Source organism: Athene noctua, chromosome Z (assembly GCF_965140245.1).
Source record: "Athene noctua chromosome Z, bAthNoc1.hap1.1, whole genome shotgun sequence".
In the NCBI taxonomy this organism is placed as follows: Eukaryota; Metazoa; Chordata; class Aves; order Strigiformes; family Strigidae; genus Athene; species Athene noctua.
The window spans coordinates 63,219,832-63,235,603 of NC_134077.1; the positions used below are offsets into that span (position 1 = coordinate 63,219,832).

The 15,772-nt window shown below is 40.1% G+C and overlaps 1 protein-coding gene across 3 annotated transcripts in view; it reads left to right on the forward strand.

The window, feature by feature from the left end:
- Positions 1-15,772, forward strand: part of SLC24A2 (solute carrier family 24 member 2) — a 119,078-nt gene that overhangs the window by 89,489 nt on the left and 13,817 nt on the right. For all 3 annotated transcript variants that reach the window (XM_074931744.1, XM_074931747.1, XM_074931745.1), the window contains one exon: positions 14,780-14,908. In XM_074931744.1, coding sequence (XP_074787845.1) covers positions 14,780-14,908 — 129 coding nt within the window. The remainder of the gene's footprint in view (positions 1-14,779; positions 14,909-15,772) is intronic.

The window sequence follows — 15,772 nt, forward strand, 5'->3', positions numbered from 1 at the left end:
ATTTTTTACGCAAGACTGGGAAAAAACACTGCAAGGTGTAGAAGGACGAGTCTTTGGGCAAAGATTCTGTTTTGTTCACACAGCTGGAGGTGGAAAAATTACATGATTTGGGCCAGCTGGTTTGTTAGTGCACCAAATACTGGCAGATAGTTTCAGTTCTTCACTGCAGATAATTTTGGTTGCTGGGAATAGAAATTGAGGATTAGCATCAAGAATCTAAAGAGATGCTTAGTTTTTGATATTCTGAATGATCAGTAGTGATAATGAGATTCTCGTGGAAAGGCAAGCATAATAGAATATTAAATTACCTTTTCTGTCACTCTAAGTTGTTCAGACTGTCATGTCACTTAAAGATAGTTGTCAGCCCAATAAAAAATTTCTCTTATGTAAGCGAGATGAGTGAAATATATGTAAAATAAAATCTCAGCATTGCACTCCAATACTCAACATTTTAAGGTAAGGAAAGCAATTTTCAGATCCATTTGAATGCTGTTCTCAGAGTTCAGCCTCACCACTGCAGTAAAATATGTCTTTGGATTACTTTTTAACTTCAGGAAAAAAATAAAAACCAAAGCAGAGTGACTTTTAGACTTCTGTTCTCAAAGGTCAGTAAGAGTGATATACCTCATGTAACCTGTTAGGGTGTACGAGAATCAGTCTGTGGGATATATGAAAACTCTGATAGACTCTAATAGACTTCAGTAGCTTAAAAAAACCCTGGTCTTGCTTTGTAAGATTTTTTCCACTAAGATTGTTCAGTCAAAACAGTGAAGGAAAACCAATATTAAGCAATCACATCTCACAGCAATGTCCATGTGCTATTGGTTTGCATTGTAGTGAAGCAGTTTCTGAGCTTGTTCTGCAAGGTCAAGCAGTTTCATCATTCAAGACAATGGTTTCGATTTCAAGCAACTGCAGGGTAAGGAGGGAAAATTATTGCAAGAGTACATTATACAGCAATGTCTTCTTCTCAGCTCCCTTTAGATACTTTAAACTTTCAGTGAGGTGGGGTTTGGAACTTTTATGTTAATTTTAGCAAATATTAGGACATTCTGAAAAACTATTGTGCTGTATCAGAGGTGAGATACATTATTTAACCTCATCCAGGTGACAAGATGGAACAAGCAGAGAGATCTGTAACTGATGGAGGAGTTGATTCTGCAGATTTGGCTCTATCAATCTGAAAGAAAGGATTTTGTGTGTCTGCTGTCAGAATAAAAAATAGCAATCTCCTAATAACTTTTTGAGATGGCTTATGCCATGTTCCTCCCCGGTGGCCTTTCTAATTTTGTCTTCTTTCAGTGATAATCTGACAGCTGCTGCTATCTCAGGCTTCTTCAGTTATTGATATACTGGAACCTATTTTGTAATTTAAAAGAATACATTGGAATTTTTGAGAAGTTGTAATAAAAATAGTTTACTCATCCATGTAACAAATAAACAGGCCTCTGTGATAATTGGGACCTTACTTCACTGTGAGATTCTCTGCCAACTCTATACTGTACAGGGACCCTTCCTCAATGTATTGCCTAGCTTTTTGTGCAGTTTCCTGATACACCTTCCCAAGCTGTGGCATCATGCTGAAGCTAAAACTGGGCTATTGAGTTTCCTTCTGCTTTGTATATTGACCTCATGAACACCATTACTCCTGATTTATGGAAGTGTAGGCAACAACAGAATCACACATACAGCATTTACATGACGTTTGATGAAGATCAGAATTTGAGGAAAGGAAATTGATCTTTTCCCTCTTAAGCCTTCTTTCTAGCTTTTCCAAACTTTATGCAGACACTAGGAAATAGTAACTCTTCAAAGACAATGGTATCAGTTCTAAGAGCAGCTCTGTTCAGGGAAATAATACTGAAGGCGCAGGATAGTATGCTAGACAGTCCTCATCAATAGTTTCTCCTTCTCTTTCAAAAACTCATTAAAGCTGAGCGACAAGAACAAACTCATTACAGCTCAGCCTTGACCTACAAATACTCTTGAGAATGTTCTTTTTGTGAACAAGTGTTCTCCATTTTACACTGAGAACATAATTTGCTTTTGTTCCGTGAGTAGAATTCAGTCTGGAAGCTTGAATTTTTGATGGTTTTTCCTTTCTCTAATGAACAAGGAAGTGTTGTAATATCAGAATCTGGAAATATAGTATAAAATTACTTCTCTCCAGTTTTCCACTTTTATATGTCCAAAGATACAGTTTTTGATCCACAAGTGGTGTTTAGAAAATCTCCTAAGAAATCTTATCATTAGTGCCTCTGTGTCCCAGTGATGATCATTTAGAACCAAGAAAATTAAAGACACTGTCCATCTTAAGGAACCAAGCTGCAAATACATCTTTGGGGAAAAAAGGTGTACTGAAAACTATGGGCTGGGAAATGGGTGTACTCACATAGAAGGTTGTCAAGTATTCCTAAAACATGTTTGCAGTGAGCATACAGAAGATGTAAATAGGGATCTAATTCTTTCTCCTCCATTGTTAAGTTCCACTATGGTCTTTGTGTTTTTCTCTCTTGCAAAACAAGCATAAACATATTTGTGGATTTTCCTTACTTTTCACTGGTGCAGATGATGCTGCCTGGGTCTAAATCCCTAGAAACAAGCATTTTAGTAATATGAAGTTCTGTATTAGAATTATCTGAAAGTACATTAAAATTCGAATGTTCCACTAGTACAAAGAGAATATGCAAATAAATCCATCCTACTTATAAAGCCCCTATTCTTTTAAAAGTATGATTTGACCAAAGAACCCTTGTGAAACGAAGGTCTCAGACTAAGACTGCAAGAAAAGGGGAAAAAAATGCTTTTATATTGTATTTTAATTTTCACATATTTGTAAATTAAACTTCTCTTTAAAAAACCATAATACTCCAGATGCCATGGTTTAGTTTTCCTTATACCTCTCCTGGTTTGTTTAGGGGTTTTTTATCATCTTTATACTTTTTCCAGGCTTATTCTTTCATCCTTTCATTCTTTTTTCAATTTCACAGGGCTGAAACACTACAAAAGACAGTCAATATCTTGTCAAGACTAATGTAATGTCAAGGCTGTCAGTTAATGACTTTCACAAGGTTTCATGAACTAGGTGTATTACACTTTATTTCCTTTTCTTTTTTTTTTTTTTTTTTAAAAAATTTCTTGTCTCTTCCAAAGTCCACTATGTTGCTTCTCCCTTTTCACCAGGCCTTTAACTCCATTCTTCTTACTCCACTATCCTCCAGGGAGCCTCAGCTGTCCTCTTGCTAGCCCAAGCCCTTGAGCAACAAGATAAACTCTGTCCTGATGCTTCTTGCAGAATTTCAAAAAGGCTTTCCAGGAAATGTCCCCAGCAACCTAGTCATTTGTCCCAGACAGTAAAACTCATATAATCCTGCTCCTACTGTAAGCAGCAGCAGATCTCCTACACTTTGATAAAATCAGGATCCTCAGCTGTGAATGACAGATAGCTGTGGTCTCATTCCCAGTCCCTAACCAGGGCAGCAGGGAACAATACCTCCTCCCACCATACAGTCTGTAAGATGTTCTTGTTTCATTTGCAGCCAGAAATTGCCTTCCGTCCTGATGGATATTGCATTTTCCTCGGGGATTTTGTTCTACTTACGGCATTATGTCTCTTAACCTTTAGTATGTTGCCACAAAGGAGAAGACTGTTACATAAAACTTCAGAGAGTGGTACTAAGCATGTATGAGAAAATGAAAGAAGACTGAAAGGATGCTGACTATCTCATTAAATGTTTTATAGGTTGCCCTTCAGAGAAATGATCCTTCTGAGAAGTCCAGTTGTCTCCCCTCTTCTCCCCCCTGCCACCTTCTTAACAGGCATTTGATTAAGTGTGTTCAGTCATAGTCGTTTTAACCTGTGGCTTTCCTAAAAATAGCTTCCAATCTGAAGATAACACCTTTTCCTCCCACCTACACACACACACACACACACACACACACACATGCACATACACGCATGCACACATACACATGCGCACACTTTTACCTGTTTCCATGGAAACCCCACTGGAAAATGTTTACATGCCAACCATGTCAGAGATAACTTTTCCATGAAAATATAAGACAACTTGTATGTTGTAGGAAAATGCCACAAATGCTTTATTGTTTTCACTGGATCTAATCCGCTTACCTCAGCAACAGTGTGGTAAAGCATATTTTGTCTTCCACACCAAAGAGTAGCAGCACAGTGTGCTGCTTTTTAGGACAGAGGCCCTGGTGGGAACAGATGTCCCCTGCCCTGGAGTACTTACTCCGTTTGCATCAAATTAGCATTAGGTGAATCTGAGTAGCATTGTGTTCTCTGTCTCAGGCTATGATTCTGGACTATATTAATCATTTCTATTTCATAGAGAGAGTAGAGATTAGAGCAGCCTTTGTTGTAAGGCCATGATATATTCCAGCATCCCTGGTATTTGTTTGATCATTAAAAATACATTTTCCAAAGCCCAAACATTTTTTTCAGTCTAAGGTAAATGCCTGCATCTTGTTTGCTGGTATAGCTCTTTGTAACCTAATGAGAATGACATTGTCATCAAAAGGGATCGATCTTGATTTTCCCAAGGCTACGTAGTTGCCTATTCCACATTTTTTTCTGCTGTATACCAGCTTGACTTACTTGAAAACTAGGACAGTGAAAAATATTGTGAAGACAAAGGCTTATTCTTCGGGTGTATCTCCATTACACCATAGTTTTACTTCTGGTGGGCTGACTGCTGTTTTGACTGTTACATTCTGAGTGTTTCCTTTCAAATTCCCAAACAATGCTGGCAGTAACATGGGTGTAAAAAAAACTGCATATAAGCTCCAGGAGATGTGCTTTCAGGTACTTGTGCAAGAGCCCGATAGGACACAAGCAAAAATAACAGAATATGGAGTAAATACCTACCTGAGCCTTGCTCCTTCGTATAGCTCCACTCAAAAGGTAGCTCTATTCAGTGAGTTCATAGTGCAGAGAGGATTAATACAAATTAGCTGCCCTAAGGAGAGCATCCATATATGCAGAATGTATTCTGAAATCTCAGGGGTTTAATTTTACTCCCTCCTTGAATGTTACTTGAGTATTCTTGAGGAAGGATATTGTTTTCTGTCTTAGTTTCCCCATAGAAATTGCATGCTACTGTACTAACTTACTATCTCACCTTGTTTCATGTATTTTTTTCCAAGTGATAAGTAGGAGAAGAAAAATGAGCGATTCACATTACAGACAAGAAACAGAAAGCAGAGACTTGAGGCTGTTCACAATAAGGCTTTCGTCCTCTGACTTTCTAGTGAAATAAATGTATGTGAGATTTGCTATTCTAAAGAAAAGAATCAATCTCAGTTCTGAAAATCAGTACTTACCTGAGACAGGTAACGTTTTGAGACATCTTTTTTTTTTCTTGATTCAATCATTATGAAAAGTTAGGTTGTACATAGCTCTTCACTTCCAAGAAAAAAAAAAAAAAAAAAAAAGAAAAAAAGGCTCAGCAGTCTTTCGCAACACTATCAGGCAAAGAAAGAAATTGCCTTTTTATAGGTGGTACAATATCTATACCTTTAGCATAAGCAATTTGAACTGCAGATAATTTCTGTCTGCAGATTGCTTTCTTCTGTAGTCTTAATTCTGTATAGTTAAATGATATCAGAAGTCAAAATACATAAGAAATGTACAAACATGAGAATTTATAACTCAACTCTTCAGATTAGTTGGTCTAACAGAATAATCCAGAATATAATATTTATAATTCATATGTTATAGCTGTTATACAATACAGACTAGTTGGTAAATAATGTCAGATTTGGTATTTCAGATGAGTTTCGGGTGGTTCATTGTACTTGTTTTCCATTTTGTCCTACTGTCAGGAAAAAGTATAAAAATGCAAATTGATGTTGCACCAGAAAAGCAGTTTTTTCCTAAAATATTATGAGCATAAGCATCCACAGAGACAATGATTTTCTGATGTTTACTAGAAGCAGTGACTAGATTGTGACTTTGGCAGATGGAGTTTGCTATGAACTGTTGTTTATTAAACAAAATAGTTATTGATGAAATGTCACCATATGTTGGTATTGTTTATATAATGTGAAACATATTCCCTCTGGAAAAATTTTCTTGGGAGGTTGGGAAGACTTGTCTTGAGCAAAGCAGTAATAAATTCTTCTGTGGGATTACAGACAAGTATCAGATAGATATTCTTGGATGAAGAATTTGTGAAAGTTGAAGTATTCAGAGATTTTGTAGCTTTTTCATTGTTTGTAATGAGTTATGTAGAAGAAAGATGTTACAGATGTATAAAAGAGAACATGGAGCAAAACAACACTTGTAATCTCATTTCCTGAGAACAGGGAATCATAACTATATTTTTTGTAGTTTAAAAGTGTACCTAATTAACACTGGTAGAATATGCAAAGGGAACCTTTTTCTATTAGAGAATTAATTTTATTATCATTATTGATTAATATGCCTAAGGTATCATGTCCATCCCTTCTAGGCATGGATATTCAGCACTGCAAATGTGTATGAAACAAAAAGACAGTCCCAAGCACAAGCAAGAAAAAATGAGGATACAATAAATAAAGAGTAGAAAGAATTATGACAGCTAATGAGAATTTCATAGAAATGCATTAATGACTATTATGAATATGAAGATCTAATGCAGGTTATGTCTAAACCCTTAATGACTGGTTAAAGTATCAGGAACACAAGTAGTGTTCTCCTTGATCCTTCCAGTTGCAGGGAATGATGAGGAAAGAATCAGTTCTCCAGTCTGCTCCATGATGTGCTGAGTACACTGGAGCACATTTGTAGTGTCCCTGTACTAAGGCACACAGCACCATAGACATCTCAGTTGAGGCAGGGGATGGAGATCCACGTGGCAGTGAAGACATAAGGGTTGTTGATGTGTTAGAAACCATGGAAGTGGCTGAGAACAGTCGCATAGGAATTAGGGCTTCTCCCCCCAAAAAAGGTGGCGGGATCAAAATAGCCCCACTGAAGGGCATCTACACCAATGCACACAGCATGGAAAACAAACATGGAGGGGTTGGAAGCCATTGTACAGCTGGACAGCTATGATGTAATTGCAATCACATAAACATGATGGGATGACTTACACAACTGGAATGCTGCAATGGATGGCTATAAACCCTTTAGAAGGCATAGGCAAAGAAGGAGAGGCAGTAGGGTAGCCCTGTACGTTAGGGAGTGTTTCGACTCTCTAGAGGTTGACAGTGGTGATGAAGAGGTTGAGTATTTATGGGTAAGAATCAGGGAAAAAGCCAAGGCAAATATCATGGTGTGAGTGTTATAGACAACCCAGCCAGGGTGTAGAGACAGATGAAATACTCTATAAGCAGCTGGGAGAATCTCACAATCACTAGCCCTTGTTCTCCTTGGTGACTTCAACTTACCAGATGTCTGCTGGAAATACAGTGCAGCAGAGAGGAACCAGTCCAGAAGGTTCCTGGAGTGTGTGGAAGATAACTTCCTGACACGGTGAGTGAGCCAACTAGGGAAGATACCCCACTGGACCTGCTGTTTGTGAACAGAGAAGGACTTGTGGTGATGTGATGATTGGAGGCCGTCTTGGGCATGGCAATCATGAAATGAGCGTTTTCAGTTCCTGGAGAAGTAAGGGGAGTGATCAGCTGAACTGCTACCTTGGACTTCTGAAGGGCAGACTTCGGTCTGTTTAGGGGCTTGGTTGACAGTGTCACTTGGGAGGCAGTCCTGAAGGGCAAAGGGGACCAGGAAGGTTGGACATTCTTCAAGGAGGAATGTTATAGGCACAGGAGCAGGCTGTCCTCATGTGCTGAAAGATGAGCCTGGCTGAACAGAGAGCTTTGGCTGGAACTCAAGGGAGGGAAAAAAAAGTTTATGACCTTTGGAAGAAGGGGCAGGCCACTCAGGAGGACTACAAGGAAGTCATGAGAGTGATAAGGAAGAGAAATTAGAAGGGCAAAAGTCCAACTAGAACTTAGTTTGGCTACAGCAGTAAAAGACAAGAAAACATGTTTCTATAAATACACTGACCACAAAAGGAGGGCTAAGGAGTTTCTCCATTCCTTATTGGGTGCAGGGAGAAACATAGTGACAAAGGATAAGGAAAAGGCTGAGGTACTTAAAAGTTTTCCTTGCCTCAGTCTTTAACAGTAAGATGAGTTGTTCTCAGGAAACACAGACCCCTGGAAGAAAGGAACAGGGAGCAGAATGAAGACCCCATAATCCAAGGGGAAATGGTTATCAACCTGCTACACCACTTAGACACACACAGGTGTGTGGGGCTGGGTGGGATCCAACTAAGTGTACTGAGGGAGCTGGGTGGAAGTGCTCACCAAGCCACTTTCAAGCATTTCTCAGCAGTCCTGGCTAACTGGGAAGGTCCCAGCTGATTGGAAGTTAAGAGATGTGACACCCATATACAAGAAGGGCAGGAAGGAGTATCTGGGGAACTACAGGCTCGTCAACCTGACCTCAGTGCTAGGGAAAGTTACAAAGCAGTTGTGCTGATTAGGGATACCAATTAAACTCAGACACCAGAGTGAAAAGAGCAGGCATATTTTACTAGAAATAACTAAATAATATAACAGAATAATACAAAAAATATACAGCAAGAAAAGACAAAATAGTGCACTCAAACGAATAGGAAAATACAGGGTAATGCATCAAATCATTACTACCTGAGAGAGAGAATAGTGATTAAGAAAGATCCATCCCCACTTGCATACGTTACCATCACCCAGACCCGCAGTGGCTGGGCAGCCCCGGTTACAGCGAGGGTTTGGGGGGCCTGTCCTGGCAAGGGGGAAATCCTACGCGGTGCCTCCACCCGTAGGTGAGGCTGCCAAAGTCGCTGTGAGCGGGTCCAGCCTTATATTACCTGAAAATCAGCAAGCCAGAAGAGCTGGCACCTTTGTTTTAGGTGGAAATATCTGGCCCTGGCCAGAGCTCAAGGGAGAAGCTAAAGGAGTTTCTCTGCTTATCTAATTGGATTATGCACAAAGTCTCACATCAGGCCACAGTGCCAGACAACTGTCTCCATGATCCTGTTATTTATCCACACACAAAGATAAATATAAATTCAAGAGAGCTACATCTTCCATACATATTTTCACTAATGATTACATACTGAGTTAACAGTTTTAGTTCAGGGCTGTTGCTCAGGCTTCAATACTTCCACTTTTACATCAGAATAGGTGGTTTGTTATAACTTAATATAATACCTATTAACTATGGTTACCAGTTATGAAATATACAGGATTCATCTATAGGTCAACTCTGGCTTGGGCCTATTGTCCAAGCCTTAGCACTTCAGGAGCAGACCATCCTGAGTGCCATCACAGGGCACAGGCAGGACTACCAGGTGATCAGGCCCTATCAGGATGGGTTTATGAAAGGCAAGTCCTGCTTGACAAATCTCCTTCTATGACAAGCCAACCTGTTTCGTGGATGAGGGAAAGGCTGTGGACGTTGCCTGCCTCGATTTTAGTAAAGCCTTTGGCACCATTTCCCACAGCATTGTCCTGGTGAAACTGGCTGCTCGTGGCTTGGATGGGACATGCTCTTCACTGGATAAAAAGCTGGCTGGATGGCTGGGCCCAAAGAGTTGTGGTGAATGGAGTTAAATCCCCTTGGAGGCTGCTCACAAGTGGTATTCCCCAGGGCTCACTATTGGGGCCGATTCTGATTAATAACTTTATCAGTGATCTGAGCATGGGCATTGAGTGCACCCTCAGTAAGTTTGCAGACATCACCAAGTTGTGTGGGAGTGTTGATCTGCTTGAGGGTAGGAAGGCTTTATGAGGGATGTGGACAGGCTGGATCTATGGGCTGAGATTCAACAAGGCTGAATGCTGCGTCCTACACTTGAGTCACAACAACCCCACACAATGCTACGGGCTCAGGGCAGAGTGGCTGGAAAGCTGCACAGTGGAAATGGATCTGGGGGAGTTGGTCAACAGCTGGCTGAATGAGCTGACAGTGTGACCAGGCGGCCAAGAAGGCCAACAGCATCCTGGCTTGTATCAGAAACAGCATGGCCAGCAGGGACAGGGGGGTGATTGTCCCCCTGTACTCAGCACTGGTGAGGCCACACCTCAAATTCTGTGTTCAGTTTGGGGCCCTCTACTACAAGAAAGGCATTGAGGTGCTGGGGCACATCCAAAGAAGAGCAACGAAGCTGGTGAAGGATCTAGGGAAGAAGTCTTATGAGGAGCAGTTGAGGGAACTGGGTTTGTTTAGACCTGAGAAAAGAAGGCTCAACTACATGAAATGAGTTTGTAGCAAGGTGGATGTTGGTCTCTTCTCCCAAGTGACAAGAGATAGAACAAGAGGAAATGGCTTCACAGTGTGTCAGGGGAGGTTTAGACTGGATATTAGGAAAAATTTCTTCACCAAAAGTGTTGCCAAGGTTTGGAACAGTCTACCCAGGGAAGTGGTTGTGTCACCATCCCTGCAGGTATGGTGTAGATGTAGCACTGAGGGACATGGTTTAGTGGTGGACTTGACAGTGCTAGGTTAACGGTTGGACTCTATGGTCTTAAAGGTCTTTTCCAACCTATATGAAACTATGATTCTATGAATTTGGGGAAGATGAAAAAATATGCCACTTTCCAATACTTCTTTCCAGAGTGCCCATATCTGACCATTGCCAGAATTAAGATACAGGTCTAAATGTGTGTTTGGTCTGACTTAATACGGCTGTTTCTGTTTTCTTTAGTCCAGTCAATCTTACCACATAATAAAAAAACTAGATATTTTAAACTACTTTATCCTCTCTCACCTCCCTCAAATCACGTATTACCTACCAGTCATCAACCTTTAAATGTAGCCTAGGAAAAGTTCTTCAGATTATCATTCTAGTTAAGGGATACTGGTGCCAGTCATTTCTGCCAGGAACAGTATCGATGTGTTTAATGACTATCCAGAACAGAGAGTTAATGGTATTTGTATTAATATAAGTAAACTGCTAATATTTGTGTGTTCATTGGCATATTCCGGACAATACTTCCAGGCAAGACACTGAAATGGACTTGGAAATATAGGAGAACTGTGATTGTCTGTACAGCTTCAGGTTTTACTTGACTACATATAATATGACCTGTGTTTTTGTTAATTTTAGGCTCACAAGAAACTTTGTGTGGATATTGGATTATCCTCACAGTTCATAATGTCAGCTGATGCAGCTTTCCTATATGTTCATGCCAGTATCTTTACAGCTGATTAGCTACAGAGTCATAACAGGGAATGATTTTTGAGGTAGAATTCATTTGTGTATAGATGGGTAGGTAGTACCACCTGAGCTGGCCTATAGAAATGGAGATTTTTGCATAGTGGTGGCAGGTGTGTCAGAAATTAGCAGAATATTCTCCACTTCTGATGGAGCATGTGGAGGTCAAGTGAGATAGCAGAAAGTATCTAAAATAACACCACTATATGTGTGTTTAGGCAACTGAATTCCAGTGTGTATATCATGTTATCACTGTTTTTCTTCTTAACAATTGCAGAGGAGAATCCTACCGATCTTTGCAAGTACTTTCATCATACAGACTAAAATATATCAAAACTATAGTTTCAGAATGAGTTTCTATGAACTGTGAGAATGCATATTCAGTATTAACACTGAAGATAGACTGGAACCACAGACAGTGCACACAATCTCTGCCATAAATCTGTGCTGAGTCATTTTATATCATCACTGCTTAGTCTAGAGCATGACACTCACATTTGCATGGTTTTATAGCTGCGAGGATTACAACCCTTTCATGTCTTCAACCTCAGTGGATAGTTCAGCATTGCTTTGAAATTCATGGAAGGTAGATTTACAAATATGTTGAACTTCCTAACTTCCACTGATTTTTGGAAGGTCAGCATTTGAAAACCAAATGCTGATTCTGATTTAGGAAATAGGATATGGAGACCCAGTCTGTGGCACCTGTAATGCATTCTGGAGTTAAACAAGTGAGAAAAAAGGTTTTGCTCTACTGCACTGTAAGCTTGAGTTTGGCCTTATCTTTTGGGGATAGTTGTCTTGGGGAGAGAGATGAGGCAGTAAAACCTGAAGGTGAAAATATCTCAAACAGATGGATCAAGGTTTCTCATGAGACATCTGGCAATCTCCATATGTAATTCTTTGTGGTCCTTTGCTACAGCTGCTCACATTGCCCATGTTCTTGAAGTAGCTCAGTGCTGTCTGACACAGACATGAGACCAGAATGAAGGCCTAGTGTTGAAGTACAGTGTGTACTGGCACAATACTGCATGAACCAACTTGGGTATTAATTTGCATTCATTTTGCAGACTCATGTGCAAACTCAGACTAATGTAAAGCTTTTGTTGTGATTAAATAGGGTTGTTAATCACGGCTAATCTCTAAAGATGGCAATTCAGGAAGTACTTTGTCACTCAGTGTTGTTTATGAAGCAGTCATTTATGGAGCTTTATTCCAGCTGAGTCCACTACTTGAATAATACACAGGACACTCAGAAAGTTACCTAGGCAACCCTTCAATTTGTCCTCTTGTGCTCAGATTTTGACTCAGTCTTCATATTTCAAAACTAAGCATCCATATCAGATCAATTTTCCCACCCCAACAGCATCTGCTGGCATGGAAAAGGAATGGATTTTGGTTTTAGGAAGTAGCCCCACAAACTCCTGCACCAGCCCAGTCCCCCAAAACTCAAGCTTCAGTAGATTGCAGCAGTGAAATACAGATTATCTGCTCACTTTGGTAAGGACCTGAATGCTAAAGGCAAAAGCTAGCCTCTTGTGCTGCTCAGGAGCCTCTTAAGTACTGTGTGGAGTGTGACAAATTGTGCCTATGTACAGTTTTTAAATCTTTTAATGATTATTCCTGTTATAACTTGTTCACTTTACTGTCATCTTACAATCATGCAACTTGGAAGTTTCACAAAGTGTAGAGGTTAACAAAGTATTGTCTTCTCTTGACATCAACACATAACTGTCAAAGTAGCTGCAGTCTGCTAGTGTGTCAAGAGGTAAACAGGGATTTGCTTCCAGTCCATTGGTGTCAGCTGATTCAGTCATGATGGAAGATCCTGAGCTAAGAGGGGCTTGGTTCTGTAGGTACTGATCAGTTTGGGTAGATGAATAGTTGAACAATTAATGAGTTAATAATAGTGGAATAATTAATACCTGTTCTTCAATTAAAGTTAGCAGTAAGTAGAGAATGTTATGAACAGTACCTACATATGCTGACATTTCATCAACTCTTTTGCTTAGAACGAAATAACTGATACGGTCATACAGATGACTGCTTCTTATAATATTGTCATAAGGTTTATGTAAGCAATCAAGACAGGACAGTAACTGATAAGAAACCTGTATTATAAATCTATGGGAAGAGTAACTTGCAGAGAGGACTGAGTTCTCACTAATTTTTTGCAAAAGAAGAAAACAAGAACACTACATGAAGTAGTTGCATACTACTGGACTCCTTTAGCTTTCACTGAGCTCTCTAGGAATCTTTCCAGAGGCTTAACAGGGTTTGCATTTAGGCCATTTTTTATGTTGCCTGATTCTGTAGTATAAATTAGATCCATGTGCAGTTCTGGAGACATTGCCTACCTATGTTATAAGGTAAGAAGTTACTCTTACACCCAAAAGGCTGACTCATGCTCACCTTGCTTTCTTTCTGTGGCAGGGCCCTCTTCTGAGAGGGCTCCATTTTGTTAGCAGAAGCAGTCTAAGGAAAGAGAAGTGTGTGGCAGCCAAAAGGTTTCCTGTCATGGGAGAAGGTCACTATACACCTACTCTGTAATAGAGATGACAGGTGAACAGCAAACACATAAAACTAGACTAGAGATTGATGTAAAAGTCAGCTACCCAAACAGGAGAGGAATGTCTTTCCTTTAGTTTTTAACACCAAGCTGTTAAGAATACTGCTGCATTGTGGCTGCTCTAAAAATGAGAGGCTCAGGCTGAAGATAAGGTGAATCTTTTTCCCCATAAGGACAGCCCAGTGGTGGAGGTGGGGTCCAGGGAGGCTGGGCCATCTCCATCCTTGATGGTTTCACAGCTTGACTGAGCAGAGCTCTGAATAGCCTGGTCTGATCCCCTCAGCTGAGCAGTGGAGATTCCCAGGTCCCTGCCAGCCTGAATTACCCTATGGTCCTATGAACAAGAAAATACATATATATAAAAAAATATCCATCCCTCCCTCCGTCCCTCCCTCCGTCCCTCCCTCCGTCCCATAGTAATTTTTTAAGTTATGGAAGTTAAAAAAGTTAGATATATGTATACGTATATGCATACACACACATAATTGTGCTTACGTGCATATATATGTTTGTGCGCGCGCACACACACACACACACATATACTCTCTCTCTCTCTCTCTTTCCTCACTCCCCGCCTCCCTCTCCCTACCCTATCTATGCACCCAGGATTGGTGCAGCCGTAACCAGTTTTGATCCCTGACTAGGCTAGCACACATCCCAAGGGAGAACCTGTGGGAAGGGGTATCAGAGGCACAAAGTTCCCCTCCATGGATGAGGCATGATACTGCTCCATGCATCCCAAGGGAAAGGGACCAGCATCACTGTCAGAATAGCCACAGACAGATGTCCTCAGGCAGCCTGTCTGCAGGGATACCTCATAGTCTGGCCAAAGTATTTTTACTGTGTCCTAGATAATGTTGTTAGGTAGGTATGGTGTTAATGCAATGTTTTCAGACCCCATGGGTTCTCACTGAAACACAGCACAGTCCTCTTGACTCCTCTTTAAAAAATCCCTAACTTCATTCATCCACTTTACTATTCTGCTCACTGCCACTTACAGAATGAAGAGGATGAGGACCAGCCTCTCAGCTTGGCCTGGCCTGACACCCCACGCAAGCAACTCACCTACCTTCTTGTATTACCCATTGTTTTTCCACTGTGGGTTTCTCTCCCAGATGTCAGAAAACCTGTAAGTAACAGTGTTGTAAGTCAGTGTGTCCTGCACATCATGGTTCTCTCTAGCTAAATGCTAAAAAGAGACTGTAGTGGATTTTTGTAAAAATAGAGCTAATGTTTTTTTTAAAAAATAGTTTATTTTTTGAAGAAAAGGTCACAATATCAGTCTTCAAATGGGTGCTTATTGGGCAACTGGCTGGTAATAGCTCTTTAAAGATTACCATTTGTATTCACTAATATATTATGACACAGAGTGAAAGCTCTTAAAATTTATTTGGGGCCTTCACATCTGCATTTCCAGATCTCCACTTAATATCACATAAGTGCTGAGGAAGTCTGTCCATCTGCAGTGCCCTAAAGGGTACAACTGGAAAGACTTTAGACTGTCTAAATTTTTTCTGTGGTTCCAAAATAATGATACACATTTCTCTTAAATACATATTCTACTACACCTATTTCTTCTACTTGTCATCTTTTAATTTTCATATTATAAAAAGAGTCCTTCCATGTTTAAAATACTTGCTAGTTTTGTCCCAAACACAGCTTGAAGTAATGTAAGACTGATTATGAATAAAAATTACTTATTGTGACAAGTTATCAAGTCTTGCCACTTTTATATTCACATACACAAATAGACCTGACTGGGGAGGCTCATGGAAAGTAAAAGAAAAAAAGTCAAGAGCTGAAAAAGTCCTTTTCCTTTCTGGGTCAAAAATAGATTTAAAGCTGCTGCAAGAGATGAATGTACAGCTTATAACATTATAAATCAACACTGAATTCTTTTTTCCTCCTCACACACACACTGAAAAACTTTCCCATCCCACACACTAAAAAACTGCAATTCAGTGCAAGAAGCAAGCTAAAATAAGACCTCTGG